Source organism: Protomyctophum bolini (genome assembly GCF_963924005.1).
Source record: "Protomyctophum bolini genome assembly, chromosome: 24".
Lineage (NCBI taxonomy): Eukaryota > Metazoa > Chordata > Actinopteri > Myctophiformes > Myctophidae > Protomyctophum > Protomyctophum bolini.
Window position 1 is genome coordinate 13959436 of NC_137885.1, and position 16706 is coordinate 13976141.

A 16706-nucleotide genomic window follows, 5' to 3' on the forward strand; every position below is an offset into this window, starting at 1 on the left:
TTGTAAACCTTTGTTAGGCAGTAGTTAGGGTAGACAGTTCAGGTAGTTTTGACCTGGTGTAACATTTCATTTCATTCATTGGTTAGAGCTAGGTAAGAGTGTTGTGTGATACTGTAGAATAGGGCTAGATAGTTTTGATGGTTTATTTGAGTTGCCCCATATAGCCTGTCTTTTGTTTTGTCTTAAAGCTGTAATCACTATTGTTCATTATTATTATACTTTATCATTCTACCGTTTAATAAATAACAATTCTTATGCCAGCCGTGTTGCATCCTCTTCTTAAATACCCCTAGACATACAAAGGGAATGTAACAAAGGCATTTTAGAATCAGCCTCAGGTCTTAATAAAGGGGTTCATTTCATTCCAGTGTTTTTATTTTTAATGGTTTGAATTAGGCAGATAACCCTCACAGCCTGACGAAGGAAATGAGCTCTGCTTCGGACGTCTCAGGCTGTTATCAATGACTAACAGGCTAATTTCCTTCCAAATGGGTTGTGGGTATAATTATGACCCCCAGCCTGAACAATAATGAATGGGTCAAAGCCAAACGAATTAAGCCGAATTAAATCCAAGCAACCGCCTAATTGCACAATTATTTGCACAGTTTGAGTCCAATTAATTTGGAGGTGCGGCAGAACTTTGGGATAGAGCCCGGGGACACATTATCACATCACAAACTAGGCCTGACGACAACATTTAAAAAAATGTCTTCTAAATGTGTGTGTGTGTGACTGGAGACCTTCTTCAAATTCCACAGGATGACACGGCACATATTCGGACACACAAGTACAACGAATCATCGATCTGTTTTGTTAAAGGGCTTATACAGAACACACGAACACACACACACGTGTTGATAGTTTGAAACCTTGCCCGATTTATTCACGCCACTAAAGTGAGTGTGGAGGCAATTACCGGCTGAGCTAATCTGCTACATTAGGCTTTGATCACACGCCGGATGCGTTTGTTTTAATGGTAGAGGAGAGGTAGACGAGAGTAGAGGTAAGGAAGAGGATTTCGACATGGCATCCTATACTGTAGTTTGCATCGGAACTATAGTGGCCCTCTGGAGTGAGTGTGGAACTATAGTGGCCCTCTGGAGTGAGTGTGGAACTATAGTGGCCCTCTGGATGAGTGTCGAACTATAGTGGCCCTCTGGAGTGAGTGTGGAACTATAGTGGCCCTCTGGAGTGAGTGTGGAACTATAGTGGCCCTCTGGAGTGAGTGTGGAACTTTAGTGGCCCTCTGGAGTGAGTGTCGAACTACTGTATAGTGGCCCTCTGGAGTGAGTGTGGAACTGTAGTGGCCCTCTGGAGAGAGTGTGGCCCTTTACATCATCTAAGTTGCCCACCCCTGATCCAGAGGATGGGCTGTAACTGAGGGACCTACCAATGAATCCAGAGGAAGGCGGGTTAGGCTGGATGTTCTCCTGCGTGTTGGCCTGTATCACGTCCCACAGGTTCCAGATGAACACCGGGTGGAGGATGTAGAAAGGCTGGTCCGGCCGCCGGAGCCGCCGTTCGCTGTACGGCGTGAAGAGGTCATAGTCCGGGTTCTCATACCACTGAGAGGAGAGGGGAGGGGAGGGGAGGGTTATGCTAATATAAATGGAATGGGATCAATACCCTCACACTGGACGCGACAGTGACCAAGAAGTGAGTGACAGACAGTGACACCCACAGCCCACAACAACGAAGGGAGCGACCATGATCTGGTACCACCTAACACCACACAATCCATTCAAATATGGGAATCACCGGCTTCTTTCAAACTCTTTCAAAAGATGACAGGGGAGGTAAATTAATTCCAATCGAAAGGAGGTGTCTCTCCACACGCACACAGACAGAGTATTCATCGTTGAATCACAAAAGAGAGGACAGGGTAACGTTAGGAGATTAGGTCTGACATAAGTAAAAAGAAATGGTCTTTTAATCACATGCCTGGTTTACATTTAAATCATACACCTTATCTGGTCATATATCCGCTGCTATTTTTAACCACCTCATTCCACCCACTTATTAATCAAGGAACCATTGTGTTCTCATTCTATGCTGCACAAAATTGACATATCTGACCTGTGTTCCCTTTTCTTGTCATTCTCCATTCCTTCCACCTTTTCTTGAAAGTGCAAATTGTGCACTTCGTATTATAACTTTTTGTGCGTGTTTTTTTTTCCCCTGCAAATTAACGCCCTCGATCATGCTACAGCGTAGCATGAAAGAGACAATTCCACCACCAGAGAGATAATTAGAAAATTGTATGTTGCTGCACACAATTTTGCTGCATAAAATTCTCAATTTTGAGGTTTTTGATTTTTTTGCATAAATCAGTGCAACCTGTCTGTGTGTTGTTTCGAAAATATTGAACCAATGGAAAGTAGTAAAAAACGCTTTGGACAAAACCTCTTAAACTCCATTGGACCCTCAAACTGTCTGCTAAAGCAACTAACTCCACCACCTCTCCCCGTCTCAAGTAATTGACAATATATAAAGTCACAACACCCACTTTGATGAGGCAGTATTGCTTTGTTTTCAAAATATAAGGTTTTCTTAATTTGCTGAAAATGTATATTTTTCATTTCCTGAAAAATGAACATTTGCATTAAACAAACACATTGCAGATAGAAAGAGGATAATTCAAGCTTTCCGTACAGCTGCAATGTTGGTGAGTTTGACGTTATTTAATACAATTAGATAGGACTGTTCTTTTTGGATGAATGGGCTGTCTATGCAAAGATGCACCTATGTTAGCACCTTGCTGGCAAGATGGCAGCCGTGTGCATATAATCAATTGCACTCATTCCTGGGCCCAATTCACTAAGATGTTTACACCCATATTCTGCTCTCCCCAACCTGGGGAGAGCAACGGACTTGAACTCATGCTTCCTTCATGCATAAGTGTCCAAGTCGCTCCTTTACACCTGAAAGGGGGGAGTGTCCCTGGTTGGACGTAGCGCGTGGAAGGAACACGTTATTCCAACCAGTTCCTTTCCCCTCCATCAGGCGCCCCAAACTGCCAATCCTGACTACCACTAAATATTTCTGTCCCCAGGTGGAACTAGTTATCTGAGTGGTCAGCTCGGTAAAATACAACTGTACAATTGTGCCAATGGCTGTGTCCACATGTGTCACAGGTCCGCTCTGTTACAATGCTACTTTTGAATAGCCAAGTATAAACATGGTAATAGAGTGGTTAACATGATTGTGATGCTATATCCATTAAGACCCAAGGTCAAAATTCAAATAATGTCTTCTAATTCATGACTTTTCTGAAAACCCTATGTTTATCAGTGGTGCTCAAACTATTTCATGTGAAGTAACCCCAAACGTATGTAATTTGGCCACGACCCCAATCTGAAAATACTGTATGATGTTCCAGGGACCCCCAAGAAGCAAAGACTCGCTCTGAAAGAATATATATTCTATATACAAGCTTGTAGAGTGCCATGCTACGAGCTTGTAGATCTGTTATTTTTCAACAGCTAAAGTATAACATAATGCTTAAAACACCAAAAGGAGTTCCTGCCCTGAATGGATAAAGTAATTACGCTGGGAACCCTTCTGGTATAATCCACAGCTAGGTCCATGAGGAAGTGCAAAAGAAAAAGTCAGTCACACAGTGTTGTCCCTTGTAGAATTCCCAGCTAATGGGAAGAAACTGTAATTGGCCTCTTCCTACACCATCCTCCTCCTCGACGCCATGGCGGCTCAGAGTGGGGGTTCACACCGCTGGCCTATTTTTGGAACAATAATGGACGACCTCAACTTGGCATTTGATGCGATTTGTATGGAAGATCATTGTGAATCAAGGGCTTAAGTGCCATCCGGTAGGATAATGTAAATGGTGTAGCGTTTGCAATGGGAAATTACTATGTACGGTACTCATTTTGTGCTTTTCTTTGATCCATACTGTACCATGTTGCCCCCATGCACATGTGCCCCCGCACATAGCAGCAGAGCATTCCGTTCTAATGAGACATCATTAGTCTTGCGTTCACTTGCGTTGCTTACAAGTAAACCCAGGCTTTGTGATGTTTATTCTTTCTGGGACATCAGTATTCTATTCTATTATATATTATAATATCTCAGTATTTCTCACTCTGTAACCTATCGGTACCTTGACTTGTGCTGCCTCAGGTGTTTTATTTATTTATTTGACAGGGAAAAAGCTCATTAATCAACATGTCAGTTTTCACATCAATGTAAATGGGCCAGAGTTAGCCGAAGCTAAATTTCATCTGTAGTCCCTGGGCAGGCTCTTAAAAAATGAATGATAAAAAAGAAGGACAAAGTGTAGTGTGCCTGCACACAACACCATGCGTTGATGCCATGTGTGCATATGTGCAAGCACCCACACTGCAACTCTGTCATTTCTCAACCGTTTCGGACGTGGGGCGGCTCGCCGGATTCGTCCCGGCCCCCTGGGCGCATTCCTGGGGGTCTGGAACTGCCGGGGACCCCCCCGGGACCCCCACACAGAGTTGCACCACTCACTTCACACGGGTGTGATTTTTCCATTTCCATTGACTCCAAAATAAAAAAGATGGACATACAAGGTTTCTAGAATACACCGGACAGCGACATTGCAGATGTGTCTGCCAAGCTTTGCAAACATTAAAGCAAAAGAAAAAGTGATTTGTGTATTGATCAATGTGGATTCATCTCTGCGGTGTCCGTGACAGAATATTAGACGTGTGCCGTGGAATCTCAGCGGCTTAGATTGCATGGTATTGATCATCACGCAGTACAGGAGGGGGGCGGTCAGTCATTACAGGAGCAACTACTGTACATGCAGTATAGGCACACTGCCGCGCGCCCCTCAACAACCTAGTGCAGACCTGGGCATTGTACGGAAGATTACTTAAAATAAAACATACTTTCACTACCATATGGGTGGACTAAAACTGCATTGCTTTTATTTGCAATCTGCACGTCAACTGTGCACGTGAATTGCGTGTGATTGAGAACCAGTCTTCCTTCCTATTACACTGGTAATAAGGCAGCATGAGGAATTAGAGTCAGTAATAAGGGAGTATAAGGCAGTATTAAGGGTGCATGAGGCAGTAAAGTCATAGTATTAAGGGTGATTCCGTCCCTGCCCGAGTGATTATGATAAAACACTGCTCCGACCCGGCAGGTCTCGGGTCCACTCAGGTATTTTCGGAATCGGGGGCCCCAGTGAAGAGCTCTATAGCATAAAGCAGTAGGGAGTCAGTTATAAGGCAGCATGAGGCAGTAGGGAGTGAGTTATAAGGCAGCATAAGGCAGTAGGGAGTCAGTTATAAGGCAGCATAAGGCAGTAGGGAGTCAGTTATAAGGCAGCATAAGGCAGTAGGGAGTCAGTTATAAGGCAGCATAGGGAGTCAGTTATAAGGCAGCAGTAAAGAGTCAGTTATAAGGCAGCATAAGGCAGTAGGGAGTCAGTTATAAGGCAGCATAGGGAGTCAGTTATAAGGCAGCATGAGGCAGTAGGGAGTCAGTTATAAGGCAGCAGTAAAGAGTCAGTTATAAGGCAGCATAAGGCAGTAGGGAGTCAGTTATAAGGCAGCAGTAGGGAGTCAGTTATAAGGGTTGCATAAGGCAGTAGGGAGTCAGTTATAAGGCAGCATAAAGCATCCGACTGATTGGCCAACCCAAGTTAGCCCACGGGGCTTTGTGGATTGGTCAAGCTTTACGTGACACTTGTGTCGCACTGTACCAATATAAGCGTTAGCGTGCCCGACAGTCCTCAGCCGCCCCATTCTTTGACAGGGCAAACGTTAGAACAACTCTGCTCTGACCCACACACACGTCTTTCTGGTTGTGTGTGCGACATGTTCTGCTGGCCCGTGCACTTGAAGGGCCTAAAGAAGGTCTATCATGCTGCTGTGGCCGTGGGGCACAAGGTGTATTCCTTCGGCGGGTTCTGTCTGATCCCCGCCGTGTCCGACAGACGGAGCTACATGTGCATGTACATCTGCTACATGGACCCCATCGACGTGCACGTCTTCAACACAGTGTCCTTGCGCTGGATCAAACTGCCGCCAGCGACGGCGGCCGGGAGTGGCGAGCTTCCCCTCGAGGTCTCCTACATGCGCCACAGCCACACGGCCGTGCTGATAGGGGGCGTCATCTACATCTGGGGCGGGAGCACGTACAGGGAGCACAGCAACGTGCTCCACACGTTCGACGTCGGCACCCACGCGTGGTTCAGGCCGCGCGTTTCGGGCGCCGTTCCAGAGTCACGGTACCACCACTCGGCATGTGTCCTGGGAAAGGTCATGTATATCTTTGGAGGGTTCAACCTGCTGACCAGATACACTAATGACATTCATAAGCTGGACACCGCCACGATGGCCTGGACTTTCGTTAACACGAGAGACACGCAGGCACCCGCCACGACATGTCACTCCGCCACCATCATTGGTAAAAGTATGTTTGTGTTTGGGGGCAGAGGGGACCAGGACAAGGCACAGTACAACATCGTCAGAGTGTTTGACACCGAGACAAACCGCTGGCTGAGCACGCCGTCGGCACAGCTTCTTCCGGAAGGACGCGCCGATCATTCGGCCTTCGCCTACAACGGAGAGCTGTACATATTCGGCGGCGACAACTTCCGTCTGGGCGAAAGCGTCAACGATCTGTGGAAATTCAACCCGGAGAATTTCTCCTGGACGAAGGTGGAGTGCAAGGGGAAAGGCCCGTGTTCGTGGATGTCTAAGATGTGCTGTTGTATGGTGGGAGATCGCGTCGTCCTGTTCGGGGGACACAGCTGCACGCCCATTCCGGTACACGATAGAGACCTCGAAGATGAGGATGACTCCGAGGTGTGCGACCTGTACATCTTAGACCTAACTCCTAGTTTGAAGACGTTATGCAAGCTGGCGGTTATTCAGTACGGTCTGGAGCAGTCGGAACTCCCGCACGACATCAGGTGGGAACTGGCGGCCATGGCTACTGACAGCAACAGAAAAACTAACATGAGTGTGCTGGCTTCCAGCGGGCCCACTAAAACAAAAAGGCAGAGAACAAGTTCCAGGCAATGGGACAGCAGAAAGGGGAAGACGAGGAGATCACTGCCCTTAAAACGGTTCCCTTCGTTCAGATGGGAAAGACAGCAGGGCACCGGAACAAGTGATTCCACTGGGAACTAGTCAGCATCATTACTGGAGAAGAGGAGAACTACTCCACAACCGGCTTTTTTTAATGGTTTTTATTCTATTTTATTCTATTTAAAGTGAGTTAAATTCTCATCATTTACACAACCCCATGAATGTTTACATGCTTACATTTTACTAATATAGATTGTGCCCCGGGCATTTCGTCATTGACAAAAGATTGATTAACAAAGGCGACAACAAAAGCCAGGTGAAAATGTGTTCGCGAATGAATTTCACAAAGACAATAGTTACAAAAGTAAATAGTGTCGAATCGACGTTCAACAACATGACTGTCAATGAGAAACAGGTGCTTAGTTGTTATAGTTTAGCATTTTGCTTCCTTTGTTTTTTAATACATTTTGTTTTCATTTTTCTTCAATTCGAATCAGTTTCAGTTAGATCCCAGAGTGGGAAGTTTCGTTTTTTTTAATGTTTAACAATCTGTAGTTTTCAGTTCAGTTTTTATTGTTTGAACAGGGTTTTAGTTATTAGTTTCAGTGTTAGTTTTATTTTATGTTTTTATTACATTAGTAGTATTCGTCAAGGCATTTGGAACACTAGTCTGCCTCTTATCTCCATCTTTTAACTTTATTTTGTAAATGAATACCCTACTTCGTCAAACTAAAGTGTCACACAAAAGTAGCAAAATGCAGCTTGGAAAGTAACAGTTTTGGGCACATGAGATTTCCACCTGACGGAACAATGTCTGCCCATGCTTATGTTGATACATTGACCAAATTGTCTTGACTAAAACTAAATACATTTTATTTATTGGGTTTTTTATTCCATCCAGTCACATTTTCTTTCCAGTGAACTTTTTTTTCCACCTCATTTTAATTTTAAGTTTAGTTTAAGTTAACTATAATGTCCTCGTTCGCATAAATTCTGTGAACCATCACAAGTCACTGTTTTCCATAGTGTGTTCCTTCACGCTCAACCCTTTTAATATTAAGGACCATTATTACTTGTGCAAAGCGCGCAAGTAATAGTTTTCGTCTGTCGCCGTTTGATGCGTATGCGCCGTGCCAGCGTATGACGTAATGACTACTTGTGCTTGATACGGCAGTGGTGTCAGATTACATACATGTATACATAGGGGCATAACCTTTAAACCTCTTAAACCCCAGGGGGGTCCAGGAGGGAAAATCTAAAATATCAGAGTTGGAACCTGAGACCTTGACCAGCCCCATTTAGCTGTTGATGAGGTGGCCAGCCGCTGCCCCCGCCAGCGGGGGATTGGGGCTTAAGAGGTTTTAATCCTCCGACACTAAAATATATTGTCATTACGTCACCATCGAAAACCAATTACACCCTGGAATTGGGTCCTTTAATCCACATCATTGAGAGCTAGTTATACCAGTTATACCCTGACGTCATATGCTGCTATATACATGTGCATCAAACGGGGCATACGCAAAGTAACCCACAGTATACTGCTAATCAACTTACAAATTACATGTACAGTACACATATACATAGAGGCATTTCCTTCAATAGCGGTAGACAGTACTTGCGCACTACTTGTGTGCAACAAGCAAGTAGGCACTCGACAGAGTGCAGTTCTAGTTTATTATGGATTCGAGCCACAGACCACCATTTAATGAGACTCTCAGACCCAAAACTAAAATAATATTTTGTGCATTGCAATGGTTTTACAAGATTGGCGAGTGGCAGACAGGCGGCCGCTTTCATTATCCGTGTTCATCAACCTAATTAAACCATCATCTCAAAAGGTCTTCAGGGCAATTGGTTGAAACTTTGACGAGGAATTAAATAAGTGCGTTTGTGAGGTGGGTGGGGGGAGCCGTGCCACAAAGGTTCATCGAGTACATTCTTAAAGTAGTATTTAGCCTATACACAGACAACGACTGATCAGCCTATTTTGGACGATATGGGTCTTTTCTCGAGTCAGTGTGTAGTCTCACTAGTCTGTGTAGATTACCCGGCGGTGTTGCCTGCCCCTGCTGGGAGTCCCGGCTCTTCACAGACGGCACAGAGACAGCAGCCACTCGGCTGAACGTGTCAGTGTTGCTGCAGTGGTGTGAACTGTGAACCGTGCGGGCACTGGTGGTGGTGCTGAGTTCTGACAGACTCACAGGAGTCACAGCTTCTTCTTCTGAATTACTTTATCTTTGCCTTGAAAAATACGTTTTGCTGTTTCCCAAAACAAACCAGCGCGCGCTACTGTTTGCTTCAAAGCGACTGGAAGGACGAGGTTTACACTACAGACATACCAATAGTAGCCAATCATATGCTGATTAAGCCCGTTGCTGTATAGCCTACCTACCCGATCAGCGATCACCAGGGAGCAGCGACAGCACACACAGTCACACACACACACACACACACACACACACACACACACACAAAAGCCTTCTATATAATGCTGCGCACATATATTATATATTTAAAAAAATAACCAGCATAATCTTTGGCCTTCCCTAGCCTTACACACCCGCCGCCTATGAGTGACGCACACCGAGAGCAAGATAAAACTATGAAGCCATTCATTATTAGCAAATCCCCCATGTCCCACGGTTGCTATTATCTTTACTTTGTCAACACTGGAGCGACAACTCATTTTAAGACAGAGATACGATTGATTGTAGCCGGGGAGCCAGTCACCCAAAAGTTGAGAGGACCTGTGATGTACATGACATACTTTTTATTTGCGTTTGTTCTATTAATTTGGTCCCATTTATGAGCGGGAACCCCTTTTGGTGTTTTAAGCTCATAGCATTTTTTTTTATCGTGAAAATGTGGGCGCAAATCTTTGAATATGTTTATATTCTTTCAGAGCCAACGTTTTTAACTCAAATCTTTGCCTCTGGTGGGGTCCCTGGAACAACATATTTTCAGATGGGGGTTGGTGGCCAATTACATATAATCTTGGGGGTCCTTGACATGAAAATGTTCTAGTTCGACTGAGATAGAAACGTAGGGTTTTTCAGAAACTGTCAGGATTTAGAAGACATTTGTAGAACCGTGCAGGTCAAAATGGGTTAAGGGGAACTAAAGAAAAACATTTAATCGGGTAATTGACAGCTTCCCACAAATCCATCACGGCAAATTTGGGAAGTTACAAAGTGCATTAATGATTAATGTACGGATTGTATACGCTAAGCAAAGAGACATCATGTGTCTGTACCGTTTAGTAGCAGTATATGAGTCGTAGTGGCGGTATACAGATTGATTTACAAATTAAATTGCGCTATATGATCATGACTTACTTAGTGGTGCTCAAGCAATTTCACAGGACCCCCAAAATGAAATGCATTTGGCACATTGTGCCGCTCTATAAGCCTGTAGTTCTGTGTCTATCTTTGAATGACCACCAAAGTCTATAAAAACTAAAGTGACACAGATGCATTATTGGATTTAATGGGGAGGCACACGTACAGATCCGATACACCAAAGATCCGACATGCGGGAACAAACGGTCGAACATGCGCCGCTTCCGTGCTCTGCTTCCGTGCTTGCGGTGAGGTTTCTGGTTTCAGGACTTCAGTGTTTTGTATGTATAAAGTACAGAACAAATAATGTTTGCTTTCTCCATCTTTGTTGAAGAAGAGTTTGGGCAATTATGTTTTTAGTCTTACTAGAATTACTTAAATGTCAGTTTGTAAGACAGGTATTCAGCTCATTCCCACATCGCCCCAAATGACCAGAAATGGGAAAAACTGCTCCTAATGCTACCAACTGAAAATGGGTTTGTTTCAGACTCTTACACATTTATCTCATCTCTTACTAATACCAATACAGAAGGGTTAAAAAACAAATGGGAAAGAGAAAAGTACTGTATTGATAGATGAGTTGTGGGCAGACGCACTATACAGAGTCAACTCAACCACCTCATGTGCACGCCTCAGCCTAATTCAACTGAAAGTAGTACATAGGGTGGCTGAAATGTATCCTGAGGCAGACTCGAACCCCTTACAGTACACGAATCAGAAATTAGAGATTATTGCTTTTACAACACTGTTAGCTAGAAGAAGAATATTAGCCTACTATCTTGGAAGTCGCCAAACCCACCCTCTCACTCAATCTGGCTCAACGATGTGATGTACTTCCTAAGCTTAGAAAATATAAAATTCTCTCTCAGAGGAACCGTCGAAGGCTTCACTAAGGCATGGAGACCCTTTATAGAATACTTCAATATTCGTACCTCCCTGGATTAGACTGCTCGGTGTGACCCAAATATAGCGGACTGTGGATTTCAGAATTAACAGACAGTGCCTCTGACTGTGACCCATGATGTGACCTGTGACCTGTGTTTTTACTTTTATTTATTTTTCATTTACTTTTGTCCTGTTTGTCCTTGTGTCGTTGGGGGGGTGTACGTTGTTTGTTGATGTTTGTGTTTCTGTGATGATTTGTGATGTTTTAAAAAAAGAAAATAATGGGTGACTATGTGCAAAGATATTCTTGTCAGATGTGCTGCTTAACTGTTTTCAGAAAACTGTTTAAAACAGGATTTTAGCCAAAATGGGTTAATGTGTGATTACCTTTGAGGGGGTTAAGCATTGTTTACCCACACCCACTGGTGTAAAACCCATTAGTGTCAATATCAGACCATCAGCAGGGTTGGTCTGATTTTCACTATTTTGAATCTAAATGGTTCTTTGCGTTTATGCTATTGCCCTGGAGTATCTATATCTCCTGTAATTCGTTTGAGATTCAATGGCTTTTTAAAGGTCGATGTGGTTTCTTCCCCCGTTTTCCATTTTAATTATTATTTGTATTGTTCAAGCCTTCTGGAAATGTGGTGTTTAACCCATTTAGACCTGAGGACGATTCTACAAATGCCTTCTAAATCCTGACAGTTTTCTGAAAAACCTCATGTTTCTATGTCAGTACGTGCTACGTGGTTCTCAATATTTTCATGTCAAGGACCCAAAAATTATATGTAATAGTCCGCCGACCCCCATCTGAAAATATGTTGTTCCAGGGACCCGCCAGAAGCAAAGATATGACTAATTTATAAGAATATATTCAAAGATATGCGCCACATTTTCACGATTAAAAAAAAATAGCAGATCTACAAGCTTGTAGCGCAGCACAAATTTTCAAAAATAGCTAAAGCATAACATAACGCTTAAAATACCAAAAGAGGTTCCCGGACCAAAACTAACTTTATATAGTAGGTTGTCGGTCTAAACTCTAATATGACACTCGGACCAATAGTATGTCGGAACTAAAGCCTGCAGCCGTTTGACTGGGTTAAGCTTTTCCCATGGATTCAGTGATGTAAACACACAAGAAGGCTAAAAAAGAAAGCCACAGTAAAAGCTGGCCTTCCCAAACTTAGCTTCAAGATCAAGACAAATAGATCTGGTGTCCCCTGCAGTAGGCCTACCCAAGCGTACAAAAATACATTATGAATGAGCCCGAGGAGAAGCGTGACAATGCATTGCGATGCGACTCATTGCGAGTTTGTAGATCTATTTTCATAATGTAAAACAAATGATTTATATCAAATCGTCCCTGTCTGGCACAAACCCAAGTATCTCCACTTTTCAACCGATTATGCGGTTGATGACATTTTGCATGTTAATCCCATGTACAACGAACTGCTATTTTTGAAAAATCATTAAAATGTGGCACAAATCATTGAATATATATTTCAAAGCGAACATTTTTAACTAAAATATTTGCTTCTGGGGGGTCCCTGGAACTACATATTTTGAGATGGGGGTCCGTGGCCCAATAGAGATAATTCTGGGGGTCCTTGGCATGAAAAAGGTTGAGTACCACTGACATAGTTTTTCAGAAAAATGTTTTGATTTAGAAGCCCTTTTTTATCGACCTCAGTCCAAAATGGGTTAAAGGGGGTGTCAGTGATTTCAGTCAAAAACCCTTAGGTTTCGCTTTTGCCTTGGGACACAAGCTTTCATCCAATCAGGATAAGAGAACAAAAACGAGACCTAAGGTTTTTTGACCCCCAGGGGTTAACTGGGGACAGGGAGGAACTCCTTATATGGTCAGCACACTCTATAGTAGAGAGGATTATCACAACAAAACAAAAAAATAAGTGATATTTGAATTAAGTGAAATCACTGACTCTACCTTTAACTAACATCCATAACAGTATATAGTGAACAGTAATCAGCACACCTGCTGCTATGCTCATACACCATATCTCAGGTTTATTTGTACCGATAGTAAATATGTAGTTTATTTTGCCTTGATTTCCATTCCCCTTTGTCCCCCTCTGTCTTCTTCCCCTTCTTTTCTCTCTCAAAAAAGAAGAAAAACATACGATGGGAACCATGCACAAAACAAAACGAATTTCAGCCACCCATTTACTTTGTAAATCTGTGATGTGACAATATAACCGATTCTGATTCTGTCACACAGAAATAGTGAAGAGTAATTGTTTGACTGTACCCAGCTGTGCCGTTTTACTTTTCTATCAAATAAAGTATTCAATATTCATTGTTCAAAGTGTTTAATAATAATAAAAAAGGAAGGCTTTTGGACATTATAAGGTGTCCACCCGAACAGCAATGAAATACTACAGAGCAGCGACGGAGAGGATTAAGCGGCCATTCCCCTGAAATACATCAGTACACTATATATCAGACCGTGAGTCATTCTACGCACACAAAGCATGACAAAGCCTAGTAGCGCTGGAGGAAGTCGCCAAGGACCAAGGGGATTATCTATGCCAAGGGGATTATCTATGGCTGGGGTAAAATAGCAAAGAAAAATAGCTATAAGAAAGGCACAGACAGTGGTGAGAAGAACGTGTACTCTGGTGATTATTGTTATCGATTTTTTTTATTAAAAAGGTACTGTATAGAGCACCGAAGTCCTGACGTAACTCGCTCATCCCTTCGATTCCCCTGGTTCGCGGAAGTAATTTCTCTATGGAGAATAACATGGGGTGATCTTAATATCTACTATAAGCGTTGTGGTCCAAAAATAAACAAGCTGTCTCGGCGTTATTGTCAGGGAGGTGTCTCTGTATCGTTTGCAACAGTCAGTCACTCATATATGATACAGTCTGCTTCTAGCAAAAATGTAACTAATTCAGCAGCAGTAACATTAGCATTTTCTCTCAGTCAGTTGATTCTTCATATCCATACGAGTGACGTGGCCGGGATGACATGTTTATTTTTCAAACACAGTTCTTATATGAAGCAATCTAAAAATCCTCCTATGGCGATTTCAATGCAACTAAAAAAATACATGAACCTGGGGACTGACGCCCTCTACTGAAAGTGACGTCAGACTTCGGTGCTCTATTGGTTGTGATTTTCGTCGGAGGCCGATTCTACAAATGCTTTCTAAAAATCACCCTTTCAAGAGTTTTCAAAAATGTTCAAAAATAGGCAGATGTACGACATTATACCTTGTATTCACTGTGCCTGCAACTGGTGCATAATGTGTCTGCAGTGCTCGCCTCCTTATACTGGCACAAAGAAGCTCCAACACACAACTCCTGTTTTAGCTGCCGTGCATTGGCTCCCTCTCTGTATTGAGTTTGTGCTTGAAATGTACTGTAATTCTGCAAACTGTTAATAAAGATTTCAATCAATCAATCAATCAATCTCAATATTAGAATACACTTTAGGGACCAGACAAAATTTAGGAAAAGGGGGCCTGGAAGAAAATAGGGGAGGGTGATGTCTTTCTAATTTTACTTTGAGTCCTATCCAATTTACAATATACAATACAATAGGCCATGTTATTATAGGCCTATATATTATTTTTTTACTACAGCTTTTCTGAATTAAAGTAGAACTTTGGTCAATGACACCCCTCCGTTACTTTCACTTGGCACTTCCCATTCCCAACATCCTCGCTGTTGGACAGTTCTGTGCGTAATTTACGCAGCGTCAATAATAAAGCTTATCTGACGGATCAAACCGCCAGGAGCGGAAGGTAAATACAGTCCCTTATGGCGGAGTGTTCCGTCACAAGCAGTAAAACCGTTAACGTTTTTTCCACTCAACTCTATGGGCTCAGTTCACTTTGTAGATGGAGTTTAGACTGGATACGGAAACAGCCTTTCTCCGTGCATATGGTGTGCACAGTTAAAGTTCAAACATATACAGTGTATATTCACATCACCTCCGCATATCACCACCACCGCATATCGATAAGCTAATGTATCTGCTCAAAGACACGCTCTCACTGAACTGCAATGTTGATTTCGTCGAACCAAAATTTTTCGAAACGAAAACTACATTTAAACTAACCTTGGATAACTGAGACTAAGACAATATATTGACAATGTTGTTAACAAATAAAATAAATATTAGGGAGGGACAAAGGTAGAAGAGATCCAGTTAGAACTAAAATACAGTAATGTTGTTTGGTTGTGATCTTGCGCTTTGAAAATAGCTGATCTACAAGCTCACAACGGGTCGTGCTTATTAAATAACCCATTCTGGATGGGAACCCCTTTTGGTGTTTTAACATTATACAGCATTATGTTATACTTTAGCTATTTTTGAAAATTTGTAAAAATGCGGCACAAATCTTTGAATATATATTCTTTCAGAACGTTTTTTTTATTTCGACGTCAGGCCTGGATACAGGTACCTAAATGGGTTTAAAAAATGTGTCTACTTGTGCATGACAAATTAAACTTTCTTGATTATATCTATCCACACACAACCCCCTCTAATGTATGCATGTATACAGTACAAGTAGTAGTCAGGAGTCATTGGGTTTATGCGGCAGCATTCTTTGAATAAACAAGGGGAAGTTCATAAGACATAAGTGTTATGTGGGTGGTACACGTGGACAGACAGAGAAGAGAAGAATGGTCTGTCTGCACGTTGTGTACATCGTGCAGCGCACACACACACACATTTGCTGTGTCGATGTGACAATGACCTCGGATGATGCAGCTATTCATGCACATATCGAAGGGATAATAGGACGATAGTAAGACGCGCAAACGGATACCTGGATTCTGCCCGACAGCAATGAAACGCAGTGGGCAGATTTCTGGCGTAAGTGCTGGAAATTCACAGTATTTCAAATTTGTTTAATTAATTACACCTTTGAGGTACTTTCACTTTAGGGACTGGTCGTTATTTATGCACCAGGGCCCCCCACCCTCAGGGCCTGGAAGAATATATATGACCCCCCCAACCAGTACAGTATAGCAGCAAAGTAAAGTGAACCCTGATCGTTTACTAGGCGAATAGCGCCGGCCGTCGGGGGTTCATTTGGTTCCATCCGTCAGTCCAGTCAACACTGATGATATGCCATTGCATTCTTCCAACTAAAGATTTAAATATGAATCTGGCAGCTCCGAAAATAGCAGATGCAGACCTACAAGCTCACAACAACACGCTGATGACGCGACGCAAATTTGTGAGCTTAGATTGGCTATTTTTTAGGTGAGCCTTGTGCGTAAAGCCATTATAGCCACAGATGTGTGCTGGTGCTGCCAGCACACATCTGTGGCTGCCAGGCCTCTGCCAACGGCCTTCGCCACCACCAAATGACATGACCACATTTGTGATGACGGCTATGGCCGTTTTAGCCAAACGAATGTTTTTTGTGCAAAACTAATGCTTGGAATGAATTCAGCATCTTGAAAACCCC

The 16706-nt window shown here is 42.9% G+C and overlaps 2 protein-coding genes across 2 annotated transcripts in view; one reads left to right on the forward strand and one right to left on the reverse strand.

The window, feature by feature from the left end:
• Positions 1-16706, reverse strand: part of LOC308311769 (beta-galactoside alpha-2,6-sialyltransferase 2-like) — a gene marked incomplete at both ends in the record, with an annotated part of 47808 nt that overhangs the window by 12051 nt on the left and 19051 nt on the right. Inside the window, one exon of the mRNA XM_080758550.1 lies at positions 1391-1565. Coding sequence (XP_080614676.1) covers positions 1391-1565 — 175 coding nt within the window. The remainder of the gene's footprint in view (positions 1-1390; positions 1566-16706) is intronic.
• Positions 5814-7133, forward strand: LOC308311437 (kelch domain-containing protein 3-like; the record flags this gene model as incomplete). The annotated part of the gene is made up of 1 exon (XM_080758124.1): positions 5814-7133. The coding sequence occupies one exon, from the start codon at positions 5814-5816 to the stop codon at positions 7131-7133; it is 1320 nt and encodes a 439-aa protein (XP_080614250.1).